This window comes from Brachyhypopomus gauderio, unplaced genomic scaffold (assembly GCF_052324685.1).
Source record: "Brachyhypopomus gauderio isolate BG-103 unplaced genomic scaffold, BGAUD_0.2 sc46, whole genome shotgun sequence".
Taxonomy (NCBI): Eukaryota; Metazoa; Chordata; class Actinopteri; order Gymnotiformes; family Hypopomidae; genus Brachyhypopomus; species Brachyhypopomus gauderio.
The window spans coordinates 627,501-642,500 of record NW_027506872.1 but is presented as its reverse complement, the minus strand read 5'-3'; the positions used below and the strand labels follow the sequence as shown (position 1 = coordinate 642,500).

Here is a 15,000-nt window from a genome sequence, read left to right as displayed (position 1 = left end):
CCCCATCACCTCCACCTCCATCACCACCACCCCATCACCCCATCATCACCATCACCTCCAACACCATCACCTCCATCACCACCACCCCATCACCTCCACCTCCATCACCACCACCCCATCACCCCATCATCACCATCACCTCCAACACTATCACCTCCATCACCACCACCTCATCACCTCCACCTCCATCACCACCACCCCATCACCTCCACCTCCATCACCATCACCCCATCATCACCATCACCTCCATCACCACCACCCCATCACCACCACCTCCATCACCTCCACCTCCATCACCTCCACCTCCATCACCACCACCCCATCACCACCACCCCATCATCACCATCACCTCCATCACCATCACCCCATCACCAACACCTCCATCACCTCCACCTCCATCACCACCACCCATCACCCCATCATCACCCCATCATCACCATCACCTCCATCACCATCACCTCCATCACCACCACCCCATCACCTCCACCTCCATCACCACCACCCCATCACCTCCACCTCCATCACCACCCCATCACCCCATCATCACCATCACCTCCATCACCACCATCACCTCCATCACCATCACCTCCATCACCACCACCCCATCACCACCACCTCCATCACCACCACCTCCATCACCACCTCCCCACCACCTCCATCACCATCAGCTCCACCTCCATCACCATCACCTCCATCACCACCACCCCATCACCTCCACCTCCATCACCATCACCTCCATCACCTACATCACCATCACCTACATCACCCCATCACCTCCATCACCCCATCACCATCACCTCCATCACCACCACCCCATCACCATCACCTCCATCACCCCCACCCCAAAACCACCACCCCATTACCCCACCCCATCACCACCACCTCCATCACCCCCACCCCAAAACCACCACCCCCATTACCCCACCCCATCACCACCACCTCCATCACCCCAAAACCACCACCCCATTACCCCCACCCCATCACCACCACCTCCATCACCCCAAAACCACCACCCCATTACCCCCACCCCATCACCACCACCTCCATCACCCCATCACCACCACCCTTTTTTGTTTTTGGAGTAATAGTTTCTCTTATGGAATGTACAGACAAATACCTGAATGATCAAGTTTAGTGTGTGGATGTGGGTGTGTGTGACTGTGTGTGTGTGCGCGAGTGTGTGTGTGTGTGTGTGTGTGTGTGTGTGTAAATTATTGTGTATTATGTACATGGTGTTGTTCATTATTATTATTATGCATTATACATGTATGCTGGCAGGAAAACTAATACATTGTGGAGACATGATGTTAAATGCTCTGTGATGTCACCATTTGCCCATGTATGCTGTGTCCTGAATGCCATGTGATGTCAGTTGTTTTCACTGTGTTGGATCTTTACTGGGGCTACATTCACTACACTCACTACACTCACTACACTCACTACATTCACTACATTCACTACACTCACTACATTCACTACACTCACTACACTCACTACATTCACTACATTCACTACACTCACTACACTCACTACATTAACCACTCACTACACTCACTACATTCACTACACTCACTACACTCACTACATTCACTACACTCACTACATTAACCACTAACTACACTCACTACATTCACTACATTCACTACACTCACTACATTCACTACACTCACTACATTCACTACATTAACCACTCATTACATTCACTACATTCACTACACTCACTACATTCACTACACTCACTACACTCACTACACTCACTACATTAACCACTCACTACATTCACTACATTAACCACTCACTACATTCACTACATTAACCACTCACTACATTCACTACACTCACTACATTCACCACTCACTACACTCACTACATTCACTACATTCACTATATTAACCACTCACTACACTCACTACATTCACTACATTAACCACTCACTACACTCACTACATTCACTACACTCACTACATTCACTACATTAACCACTCACTACACTCACTACATTCACCACTCACTACACTCACTACATTACCTACTCACTACACTCACTACATTCACTACACTCACTACATTCACTACATTAACCACTCACTACACTCACTACATTCACTACACTCACTACATTCACTACATTAACCACTCACTACATTCACTACACTCACTACATTAACCACTCACTACATTCACTACATTCACCACTCACTACATTCACTACATTCACTACATTCACTACATTAACCACTCACTACACTCACTACATTCACTACACTCACTACATTAACCACTCACTACACTCACTACACTCACTACATTAACCACTCACTACACTCACTACATTCACTACACTCACTACATTCACTACATTAACCACTCATTACACTCACTACATTCACTACATTAACCACTCACTACACTCACTACATTCACTACACTCACTACATTAACCACTCACTACACTCACTACATTCACTACACTCACTACATTAACCACTCACTACATTCCCTAGTCACTACACTCATTACACTCACTACACTCACTACACTCACTAAATTCACTACATTAACCACTCACTACACTCACCACATTAACCACTCACTACATTCACTACACTCACTACATTAACCACTCACTACATTCACTAGTCACTACACTCATTACACTCACTACACTCACTACATTCACTACATTAACCACTCACTACATTCACTAGTCACTACACTCATTACACTCACTACATTCACTATACTCACTACATTCACTACATTAACCACTCACTACATTCACTAGTCACTACACTCATTACACTCACTACATTCACTACACTCACTACATTCACTACATTAACCACTCACTACATTCACTAGTCACTACACTCACTACATTCACTCCACTCACTACATTCACTACATTCACTACACTCACTACATTCACTACATTAACCACTCACTACACTCACTACATTCACTAAACTCACTACATTAACTACACTCACTACATTCACTACATTAACCACTCACTACATTCACTACATTAACCACTCACTACATTCACTACTCACTACATTCACTACATTAACCACTCACTACATTCACTAGTCACTACACTCACTACATTTACTACATTCACTACATTAACCACTCACTATATTAACTACTCACTACATTCACTACATTAACCACTCACTACATTCACTAGTCACTACATTAACTACTCACTAAATTCACTACATTAACCACTCACTACATTAACTACTCACTACACTCACTACATTAACCACTCACTACATTAACTACTCACTACATTAACTACATTAACCACCCACTACATTCACTAGTCACTACACTCACTACATTCATTACACTCACTACATTTACTACACTCACTACATTCACTACATTACCCACTCACTACATTAACTACTCACTACATTCACTACTCACTACACTCACTACATTAACTCACTACATTCACTACATTAACCACTCACTACATTAACTACTCACTAAATTCACTACATTAACCACCCACTACATTCACTAGTCACTACATTCACTACATTACCCACTCACTACATTAACTACTCACTACATTCACTACTCACTACACTCACTACATTAACTCACTACATTCACTACATTAACCACTCACTACATTAACTACTCACTAAATTCACTACATTAACCACCCACTACATTCACTAGTCACTACACTCACTACACTCACTACATTCACTACATTAACCACTCACTACACTCACCACATTAACCACTCACCACACTCACTACATTCACTACATTAACCACTCACTACATTCACTAGTCACTACACTCATTACACTCACTACATTAACCACTCATTACATTCACTACATTAACCACTCACTACATTTACTACACTCACTATATTCACTACATTAACCACTCACTATATTAACTACTCACTACCTTCACTACATTAACCACTCACTACATTCACTACTCACTACACTCACTACATTCACTACTCACTACATTCACTACATTAACCACTCACTACATTTACTACACTCACTATATTCACGACATTAACCACGCACTATATTAACTACTCACTACCTTCACTACATTAACCACTCACTACATTCACTAGTCACTACATTAACTACTCACTAAATTCACTACATTAACCACTCACTACATTAACTACTCACTACATTCACTACATTAACCACTCACTACATTCACTAGTCACTACATTAACCACTCACTACATTCACTAGTCACTACATTAACTACTCACTAAATTCACTACATTAACCACCCACTACATTCACTAGTCACTACTCACTACATTCACTACACTCACTACATTCACTACATTAACCACTCACTACATTAACTACTCACTAACTTCACTACATTAACTAGTCACTACACTCACTACATTTACTACACTCACTACATTCACTAGTCACTACACTCACTACACTCACTACATTTACTACACTCACTACATCAACCACTCACTACATTAACTACTCACTAAATTCACTACATTAACCACACACTACATTCACTAGTCACTACACTCACTACATTCATTACACTCACTACATTTACTACACTCACTACATTCACTACATTACCCACTCACTACATTCACTACTCACTACATTCACTACTCACTACACTCACTACATTAACTCACTACATTCACTACATTAACCACTCACTACATTAACTACTCACTAAATTCACTACATTAACCACCCACTACATTCACTAGTCACTACACTCACTACATTTACTACACTCACTACATTAACTACTCACTACATTCACTACATCGTCCTGTCCCCGTCAATGATTTTCGTTCTTCTGTTTTAGTGGGTTTTCCTTTCTCCGTCTAGATCCGCCCTCCTGTTGTAAGTTCATCACCTGTGTCTCGTTTTCCTCATTTAGATCTTCTATTTAAATCCTTAGTTTGGATACCGTCTTTGCTGGTCGTTGGTTGTGTTTGGCGTGATACAAGGTTTCTTAGAAATTCCAGCCCCTCGTCCTTAGCCGATCGTTGTATTGGTTGTTTCTTGTGTTTTTGTCTGTGATGTTTTGTCCTTTAGTTGTGAGTAGTTCAGTTTGAGTCATTAGATGTGTGTTGAGACATACAGCGGGTTAGTTCGTTTGGTTGATTCTCTGTGCATTAGTTGTATGTTGCGAGACTGCATTTATTGTATTGATTGTCTTTTTGCGTTTTGGTTTTACTCGTCGTGAATGTGTCGGGTTGAGTGTACCGCCCTGGTTGGTTCCCTGTGTTTGGTTATTTGATTCTTAACCCATTAGTGTGTTTTCCTTATACCCTTTCTTTAAGTTATTGCGTGTATTGTTCGTTAATCTTTAGTCTGCCTTGTTCAGAATGGGTTTCTTTATTATTGTACGTTTGTGATTCTTGTAACCGCTGTGCAAATAAGATGCCCCGTCGATCTCGTCGTCGTGCTTCCAGATTGTCTGTCAGTCGTGAGTCTCCAAGTTTGTCTGTTGGATACATATCTCTGGATTCTAACCCCATTAATATTGAGTGTACAAATAAAACCCCTGACTCTTTGCATGTGTGTCCGTCTCCGGTTACAATCAAATCTAGATCGTTACAACTACATTTACTACTCATTACATTCACTACATTCACTACTCACTACATTCACTATGCACTACATTAACCACTCACTACATTCACCACTCACTACATTACCCACTCACTAGTCACTACATTAACTACTCACAAAATTCACTACATTAACCACTCACTACATTCACTACTCATTACATTAACCACTAACTACATTAACTACTCACTACATTCGCTACTCACTACTTCAACCACTAACTACATTCACTACACTCAGTACATTAACCACTCACTACATTCACTACTAATGTCATTCATTACATTCAATACACTCACTACATTAACGTCTCACTACATTAACCACTCACTACATTCACTACTGACAGCATGCACTACTAACTTCATTCACTAGTCACTATGGTGTTACTGAAAAACCATCTGGGGTAAGGGGAATATCAGCCCAATTGCTTCTAGCAGCTTTAGGCCCAGCATCTCAGTCTTATTTCGTTGAAGAAAATTAGACGCCATCCAATTTTTTATGTCCTGGATGCAGTTCTCAATTTTGAGAGTTGTAGTGATATTGTCCGGATTAGAAGATATACACTCCTGATCAAAATCTTAAGACCAGCTGAAAAATTGGAAGAATTTGCATTTTGCACCACTGGATCTTAAGAAGGTTGTAAGTAGAGCTTCATTCAATGCTAAAAGAAGAAATGGGACCAGGAGACAAAAGATTTTGAGCAGCTGTTACATTTTTCGATGGGCAGGCATGACGCAAGTGCAGATTTTAGGGGATTTTTAATGAAAGAAAGTAACAAACACGACTACGACACAGAAGGCAGAGGGAGCTATGCTAACCAATAGGGAGAAGATACCAACAAAACAGGAAAGCTAAATAACAGGGAAATGTTAAAGTATTAAACCATAACAAACTAAGAAGCCAGATACGCATACGGGGAGAATAATACAAGAGAAGCAATGATACAGGGGTGGCTAGGAAGGGGTAACACAACCGTATTAACTATAACTAAACAGACAATGATATAGGAACTGCAAAAGACTACTAAAGACTGGAGACATACACAAAGAAAACACAAGCGCTGAACATGGGGAAACGTGAACAACAAACGAAGACTAGGAACGAAACCGAGAGGGAGTACGAGAGCAATGACATGAACAGATACGAAGCAAGACAGAGGAGCAACGATGGACTTACATACAGGGAATGACCGACACAGGAGTAAAACACTAGGGGGTTTTTATACACAGAAACAAGACGGTGAAACGAGACTCAGGTGTATGGGACTAACGACGAGGGCGTGACAGAGGGAGGAACGAATGGGAGCGGGGAGCTAGGCGGGACCAGGGAGGAGGGAGGGGCTGGACGTGACAGCAGCCAATTTCTTGTAGACTGCATTTACACTCAAACGTGTTTTTCAGCTGATCAAAAGTTTAAGACCACAGCCTTTAAAAGCCAAAATCTGCCAAAAATTTTGAATCCATGTCATTTTTTGTCAAGTATTCCTTCTGTCAAGACCTCCTGATGGCAAAAGCTAAAAAACTCACTGACTTTGAGTGTGGTAGGATTGTTGAGCTGCATAAGCAAGGCCTCTCACAATGTGCCATCGCTGCTAAGGTTGGACACAGTAAAACTGTAATTTTGCATTTTTAAAAAGATCCTGAGTGATATGGAACAAAAAAGTCAAGTGGTAGACCCAAAAAAATTTCACCAGCGCTGAGCCGCAGGATCCAACTAGCTGTGCGTAAAGACACGGGACGATCCTCGACACAGATCAAGGCCATTACTGGGGCTGACTGCAGCCCAATAACCATCAGAAGGCATCTGCGAGAGATGGGCTTCAGAAACAAAAAATGTCTTTAAAGGCCACGTCTCATTCAACGCCACAAAACTGCCCGTTTGGACTTTGCAAGGGAGCACCAAACATGGGACACTGAAAGGTGGAAGAAAGTTTTATTCTCTGATGAGAAAAAAATTTAACCTTGATGGTCCTGATGGCTTCCAACAATACTGGCATGACGAGGAGATCCCACCTGAGATGTTTTCTACACGGCACAGTGGAGGGGGCACCATCATGATTTGGGGAGCTTTTTCCTTCAATGGAACAATGAAGCTTCAGGTTGTACAGGGGCATCAAACAGCAGCTGGTTATGTGGAGATGTTGACGCAGGCATTCCTCATGACTGAGGGCCCTCGTCTGTGTGGTAATGACTGGGATTTTCAGCAGGACAATGCTGCCATTCACAATGCCCGCCTGACAGAATTTTTTCCAGGAGAATAACGTCACTCTTTTGGATCATCCTGCGTGTTGCCCTTTGTGAAGCCATCTTCAACACCTGGAACAACGTTCCCAGTAGCCTCCTGGAAACACTGGAATCAAGCATGCCTAAACAGTTGTTTGAAGTGATCAACAAGAATGGAGGAGCTACTCATCACTGAGTCTTTTTTGACACTTTGATTTTTGAGTTTTGAGGGGCCCTTTGGGTTTTTTTGAGGTATGGTCATAAACTTTTGATCAGCTGCCAAACAGCCTATTTCAGCCAATAAATTGGCTCCTCAAAATCTTTTGTCTCTTGGTCCTGTGATATTTGGTGCAGCTGGAAGAACGAGGCACGAGATCACTCCAGCTGGTACTGAACGTTTATTATAGACATTAAGCGCAAAATAGCGCACGAAAAACACTTGCACCTACACACAACGTGCAGACTCAAACAACGACGAGCACAGGACGACGAGCATTAGGTAGACAAACCACATAAACCCCACGTAATGACGAGACGAGCCACAGGTGAGATGAATCAGCACAAGACGCACCCGCACCCACGGAGATCCACAGACGCAGACGAGTAGACGCAGATGATGTAAACACACGCCCAAAAGGGAGGGGTCGGGGACCTCAATGTGACAGACTCCCCCACCAAGAGCACTACCCGTCCTGGGGTGCCAACAGAACCGAGTGCCCCAAACCCACATCGATGGGCGGATCCGACGCGCACAGTCCTGCGTCTGGGAGGTGACCGCCCTCGGTGGAGAGTCTGCCCCGAACAGCCTAGAACACCCTCCCCGGGAAGACTGGGGAAAACATATTAGACACATTTAACGGGACGTTTACAAACACACAAACAGGTACATTAACACACAGAGGCACAAAGGGAAAAGGGGGTTTGGCACACATACGGGAAGACACACAAACACTGGAACAGATAAATACGAAACAGGCACCAAGCTACGCGCCAGGAGAGCAGCCAGGGGAGAGAAACCGGGAGCTGCTGGTGCTGCGGTGGGTGGTCCTCCTCCTGCCTCGCTGCAAACCCTTCACCGGGGCTCATGTAGGCACACAGCGGGTCCTGCTTCAACTGCTCGAGAGACACCTTGGCTTTGCGGCGCTGGGCAGGGGAAGAGGCATGGTGCCGCTTGCTGGGTTGCTTGCCCTTCTTTGGCCGGGTGGCATAGCCTGGCATCTTCGGCTCGTCGTTCTGTGATGTTCGGTGCAGCTGGAAGAATGAGGCACGAGATCACTCCAGCTGGTACTGACGGAACGTTTATTATAGACATTAAGTGCAAAATAGCGCACGAAAAACACTTGCACATACACACAGTGTGCAGACTCAAACAACGACGAGCACAGGACACTGCGCGAACGCACATTAAGTAGACAAACCACATCAACCCCACGTGATGACGAGACGAGCCACAGGTGAGACGAATCAGCACAAGACGCACCAGCACCCATGGAGATCCACAGATGCAGACGAGTAGACGCAGACGACATAAACACACGCCCAAAAGGGAGGGGTTGGGGACCTCAACGTGAAAGGTCCCATTTCTTCTTTTAGCATTGAATGAAGCTCTACTTACAACCTTCTTAAGATCCAGTGGTGCAAAATGCAAATTCTTCAATTTTTTAGCTGGTCTTAAGATTTTGATCAGGAGTGTATACAACAGAGTATCGTCTGCGTAGCAATGGAAGCTAATACCATACCTTTGAATGATGGTGCCCAGTGGTAGCATATATAATGAGAATAATATGGGGTCCAGTACAGATCCTTGTGGGACAACATATTTTACCTTAGAATTCTCAGAGTTATTTACTAGTACAAATTGGTAACGATCTGTCAGGTAGGACCTGAACCAGGAGAGTGCTTGACCTCTTATGCCAATGAGTGTGTCCAGCCTATTAAGTAGAATATTATGATCAATGGTGTCAAAACAGCACTGAGGTCTAGCAGTAAGAGAAAAGAAATGTGTCCTTTATCAGAGGATATTACGAGATCGTTAGTGAGTGCCGTTTCAGTGCTGTGATGGGGTCTAAATCCAGACTGAAATAACTCTGACATGTTCTGTCTGTAAGAACAGTCAGACAGACATGTTCTGTCTGTTGAGAAGTCATGGCCTGGTGGTTAGGGAACTGGTCTTGTGACTGGAGGGTCGTGGGTTCGATTCCCAGACAGGCTATGACTGAGGTGCCCTTGAGCAAGGCACCTAACCCCAACTGCTCCCCAGGCGCTGGGCTAGGGCTGCCCACCGCTCTGGGCACGTGTGATCCACAGCCCCCTAGTAATCACTAGTGTGTGTGTGTTCTGACTGCACAGATGGGTTAAAACCGGAGGACAAATTTTGATTGGGGTGTAAAAATCACAATTGACAAAATATGGCACATTTCATTTCATTTCAAGAAGAAAGAGAGTTGTGAAGAAACTACTTTCTCTAAAATTTTGAAAATGAACTGGGAATGTATCCCAGGCTCAGAGAATAGTTAATTATGGTAAGCAAAGGTTCTACATTGCTATGCAGTAATTCTTTAAGTAGATGGATTGGTACGGCATCTAGTATGCATGTGGAGTAAGGATGTATATCTTCAACACTAAGGTAGATTCGATACACATCTCGATACACTGTCACCGAAACGATATAACTGCGATATTCTGAAACCCCTTGTCGATACAATGCAATACAAATCACTCCTGTTCACGATATGATGCGATTCAAAATGATTTGATAACGATATGACTTATATGAGGATTCGGTTTGATAAATGATCATTCGATACAGTTAGTTGAGGTTTGAGGATGTATTGGACTAACCCATCAGTTTTCTTAACTCAATTGCACAATTCTTACTTTACTCTCCAACAATTTAAGGGATGTATGCATGTATGGAGCAAAACCAATACATAATATAAAAAAATGCATAATTCAGAGTATATTCAGACAGAGCATTAATTTATTCAAGTGAATTATTCAGTTATTTTCTCCATCTATATTTATACAAAACGTTTAAAACATAAGATGAACAGTTTTTAAAAGTACTGTAATAACATAGTGAAAATTATGATCTGCAACACTACTGTCTGCTAGACTTACAAGGAGGTAGCGGCCGCAGAGATGTCCACACCGTGCTGTCTTTTAATGTGTGTCGCCAGGTTTGTTGTGCCTCTAACGTATTTGATAGCCCCACGGCATTGTTTGCAGATTGCGTGCGTCTTGTCAAGTTGACCACATCGCTTAAAAAACCCGAAATATTTCCACACGTTTGATTTGTGTGTCTTATTTGGTGCCTTAAATATCTTTGTCTTTGCTAATGCTCTCGTTTCCCTTCATCTTTGTTGTGTACGTCTGCGTGTTTGCATCAGTACCTGAGGACACGATGGTGCATTTATGTTGCCTCGAAAAAAAAGAAATCAATAAAAATAAAAAGTATGTTGCCTCTGTAAATACGTTAGAATAAGGAATAGATACTGGAAAACAAACCACCCGATTTAATCATGGTATTTGCCGATGCAAAAAGGCTAGAGTCGATGCACCGTAAATTCGCCCGCAAATTAAACCCGAAGCACGTTGAATCTACCGGTGCAGTCAAATTGCAGACATGTGTGCCGATTCACCGATGTGAATCAGTGAATCTCCCCCTCCCTATTGTGGAGGGCTTAGCAGATTCCACCAGTGAAATAAGCTCCTCACGACCAATAGGGGAGAAGGACCCTAACAGGGCATCAGAGCTGACCAGACAGCTGTCAAGGTACATTTGCATGTTGACAGGCTCTGAGATAGCATGACAGATTTTTCCCTAATTTTATCAATCTTATCATTAACGAATTTCATAAAATTGTTACTGCTACACTCTAGTGAGATTAGTGAATTAATTTGTTCATGACTCCTCATTAGGCTAGAAACAAATAGGTTTTAAATAGGAGTCCTGAATTGTTTTCATGTTTTTCCCGATAAGTATGAGGATTTTGCCATTTGAAGGGCATGCTTATATTCAATAAGGCTGCTTTTCCATGATAGTCTATACACTTCTAACTTTGAATTTCACCATTTACGCTCCAGGATCCGCGCGGCTCGTTTGAGGCTACGCGTGTGCTCATTGTACCATGGCGCTATTCTTCTCTCAGTGGCTCTCTTGTATCGTAATGGCGCAACCTTGTCTAAAGCTGTACGAAGGGAAGTCTCGACGTGCTCGGTGAAACGCTCTAGTCCTTCCGGAGCTACAGGTGGATCAATGTTTGTCAGACCTGGTAAAATATCAGTGAGCGCGGCTATGGTGCTGGGTGTTATAGTTCGTTTAATTTGGTAGCGGGGTGGCTGATGAATATCGTCGTACAACTTGTACATTATGAGGCTTTGGTGAGAAACGGCCTCACTCTGAGGAAGAATTGCTAAACTGGATATGTTAATACCAAATGACAAGACCAAGTCTAAAGTATGAATACAATTATGTGTAGGACGCATCACATTCTGAGTAATACCCATTGAATCAAGAATTGCTTGAAAATTTATACCAAAAGAGTCACCAACTATATAACCAACTATAATCACTTTATCGGCTGATAACACTACATGAGACAGGAAGTCTGAAAACTCCTGTAAGAACTCAGAGTATGAACCAGGGGGGCGGTAAATAGTAATTAACATAAACGACTGTGACGCTTTGTTGGTTGGTAAATTTGATACAGTGAGGGTGAGATGTTCAAAAGAATTAAACTTGAAGCTGAACTACTACACACACTACACTCACTCACTAGACTAACTACACTCACTACACTCATTCACTACATTCACTACACTCACTACAATCATTGTTTGTTGCTTAAGGGATTTCATTTCCTTCTTCCCATGCAGCTGTGGAGGACAGAGTGAGCTCAGCGTCCTGGGGCATCAGCGGCCGAATTACAAAGGTACCCAGCACCTGTCTGTCTGTCTATATGTGTCTGTCTGTCTATACAGTATGTGTCTATCTGACTGTATGTGTATGTCTGACTGTCTGTGTGTGTGTCTGTCTATATGTGTCTGTCTGCCTGTCTATGTGTCTGTCTGACTATATGTGTCTGTCTGTCTATACAATGTGTCATGTCTGACTGTATGTGTCTGTCTATATGTGTCTGTCTGTCTATATGTGTATGTCTGACTGTCTGTGTGTCTGTCTGTCTATATTTGTCTGTCTGTCTGCATATATGTATCTGTCTATATGTGTCTGTCTGTCTATATGTGTATGTCTGACTGTCTGTGTCTGTCTGTTCATATTTGTCTGTCTGTCTGCCTTTATGTGTCTATCTGTATGTGTCTGTCTGAGTGGAGGGCCCTTGTAAGCCGGCTCTCTACACCTCACCTACAGCTGCTCTACCTTTCTCCCTCTCTCTCTCTCTCTCTCTCTCTCTCTCTCTCTCTCTCTCTCATTGCGATGGAAGTTGCGGTGTGTTTTTGCTTTTTTGTAAGTACATTGCAATAGGGAGTAAATGTTGTATGGTTTCCTCGATTTAGTAGTCCATTTTAATGATCTATTTACCTATTTATTCAGGGTTTCCAACTTTTCAAGATCGCTTGGAGTGAGATTTGAACCTGGAGGGGGTGGCGAACATTAATTGTTGACGTGGGGGGGTGAGGTTAGCGAACGTAAGTTGTTACCGGGCGGCCTGTAAAATGGACACAAATTAAGTATTATATCAAGATCGATCGCTAGTGGTTGGCGCCAGAGTGAACTAGTAACTCAAAGATATGGATCAGAGATAAATAAACTTTATCTCTGACTTTAAACTTTATCTCAGTTTAAAGTTTAAACTTATAAATTTTATCTCAGACCCTCGCCGCTTGCGTGCGCTGCAGTGACTTCGCGGGCTACCGTTGCATTGTGGGGAATGTAGTGTTTGTGCGTGCAAAACACCATCGGGGCGGCTGTGGCCTGGGGCCGGTTCTAATAGTAATTAAATATCATCCAGGGGGCCATAGATAATCAATTCGCGGGCCGGATCTGGACTTTCCGTCTCTTAAAAGACTATGGAAAATCACTTGGAGTGGATGGGCTGGTGCTAGAAATGTTAAACTTGTTGGAAATACATGTATGAACCCATCGTTGTGAAACAATAAAACACTGAAAACAAAAAAAATGTAGTGTACCGGGATAATGCTTTTCCCGATCTTTTTGCCGTTATTTTCGTTGCTCATGCTGCTTTCAGTCTGCTCCTCTTGAACGTATATATGGAAGTAAGGCGGGAGTTTATCGACGTCACATCAAGACGACATCAGCGATTGGTCAAATTTGCGGGAAAGTTGCTGTGATTGGCTGAAGTTGCAACACCGCCCTGAATTCGCAGGGTTTGCTTGAAGTTGCGTTGAAGTTGCAAATCGCAACATCGCGACTTTCTGGAGGGTCTGCTTTTCCCTCTGCAAGATAGAAGCACTGAGTGTTAGCACTGTGCGGTGTTCATACTCTATCTGAGTGTTAGCACTGTGAGGTGTTCGTACTCTCTCTGAGTGTTAGCACTGTGAGGTGTTCATACTCTCTCTGAGTGTTAGCACTGTTTCGTACTCTCTCTGAGTGTTAGCACTGGTTCGTACTCTCTCTGAGTGTTAGCACTGTGCGGTGTTCCTACTCTCTCTGAGTGTTAGCACTGTGAGATGTTCATACTCTCTCTGAGTGTTAGCACTGTGAGATGTTCCTACTCTCTGAGTGTTAGCACTGTGAGGTCTTTGTACTCTCTGAGTGTTAGCACTGTGCAGTGTTCATACTCTCTCTGAGTGTTAGCACTGTGAGATGTTCCTACTCTCTGAGTATTAGCACTGTGAGATGTTCCTACTCTCTCTGAGTGTTAGCACTGTGAGGTCTTTGTACTCTCTCTGAGTGTTAGCACTGTGCAGTGTTCATACTCTCTCTGAGTGTTAGCACTGTGAGATGTTCCTACTCTCTGAGTATTAGCACTGTGAGATGTTCATACTCTCTCTGAGTGTTAGCACTGTGAGATGTTCATACTCTCTCTGAGTGTTAGCACTGTGCGGTGTTCGTACTCTCTCTGAGTGTTAGCACTGTGAGATGTTCCTAGTCTCTTTGAGTGTTAGCACTGTGAGATGTTCGTACTCTCTCTGAGTGTTAGCACTGTGAGATGTTC

At 43.1% G+C, this 15,000-nt stretch overlaps 1 protein-coding gene across 1 annotated transcript in view; it reads left to right on the top strand.

Annotated features, from left to right (window-relative positions):
- The window catches only part of tcf4 (transcription factor 4), a 216,995-nt gene that overhangs the window by 49,512 nt on the left and 152,483 nt on the right, over positions 1–15,000 (top strand). The window contains 1 exon segment of the mRNA XM_076986358.1: positions 12,740–12,795. Within this exon segment, the coding sequence (XP_076842473.1) occupies positions 12,740–12,795 (56 nt within the window).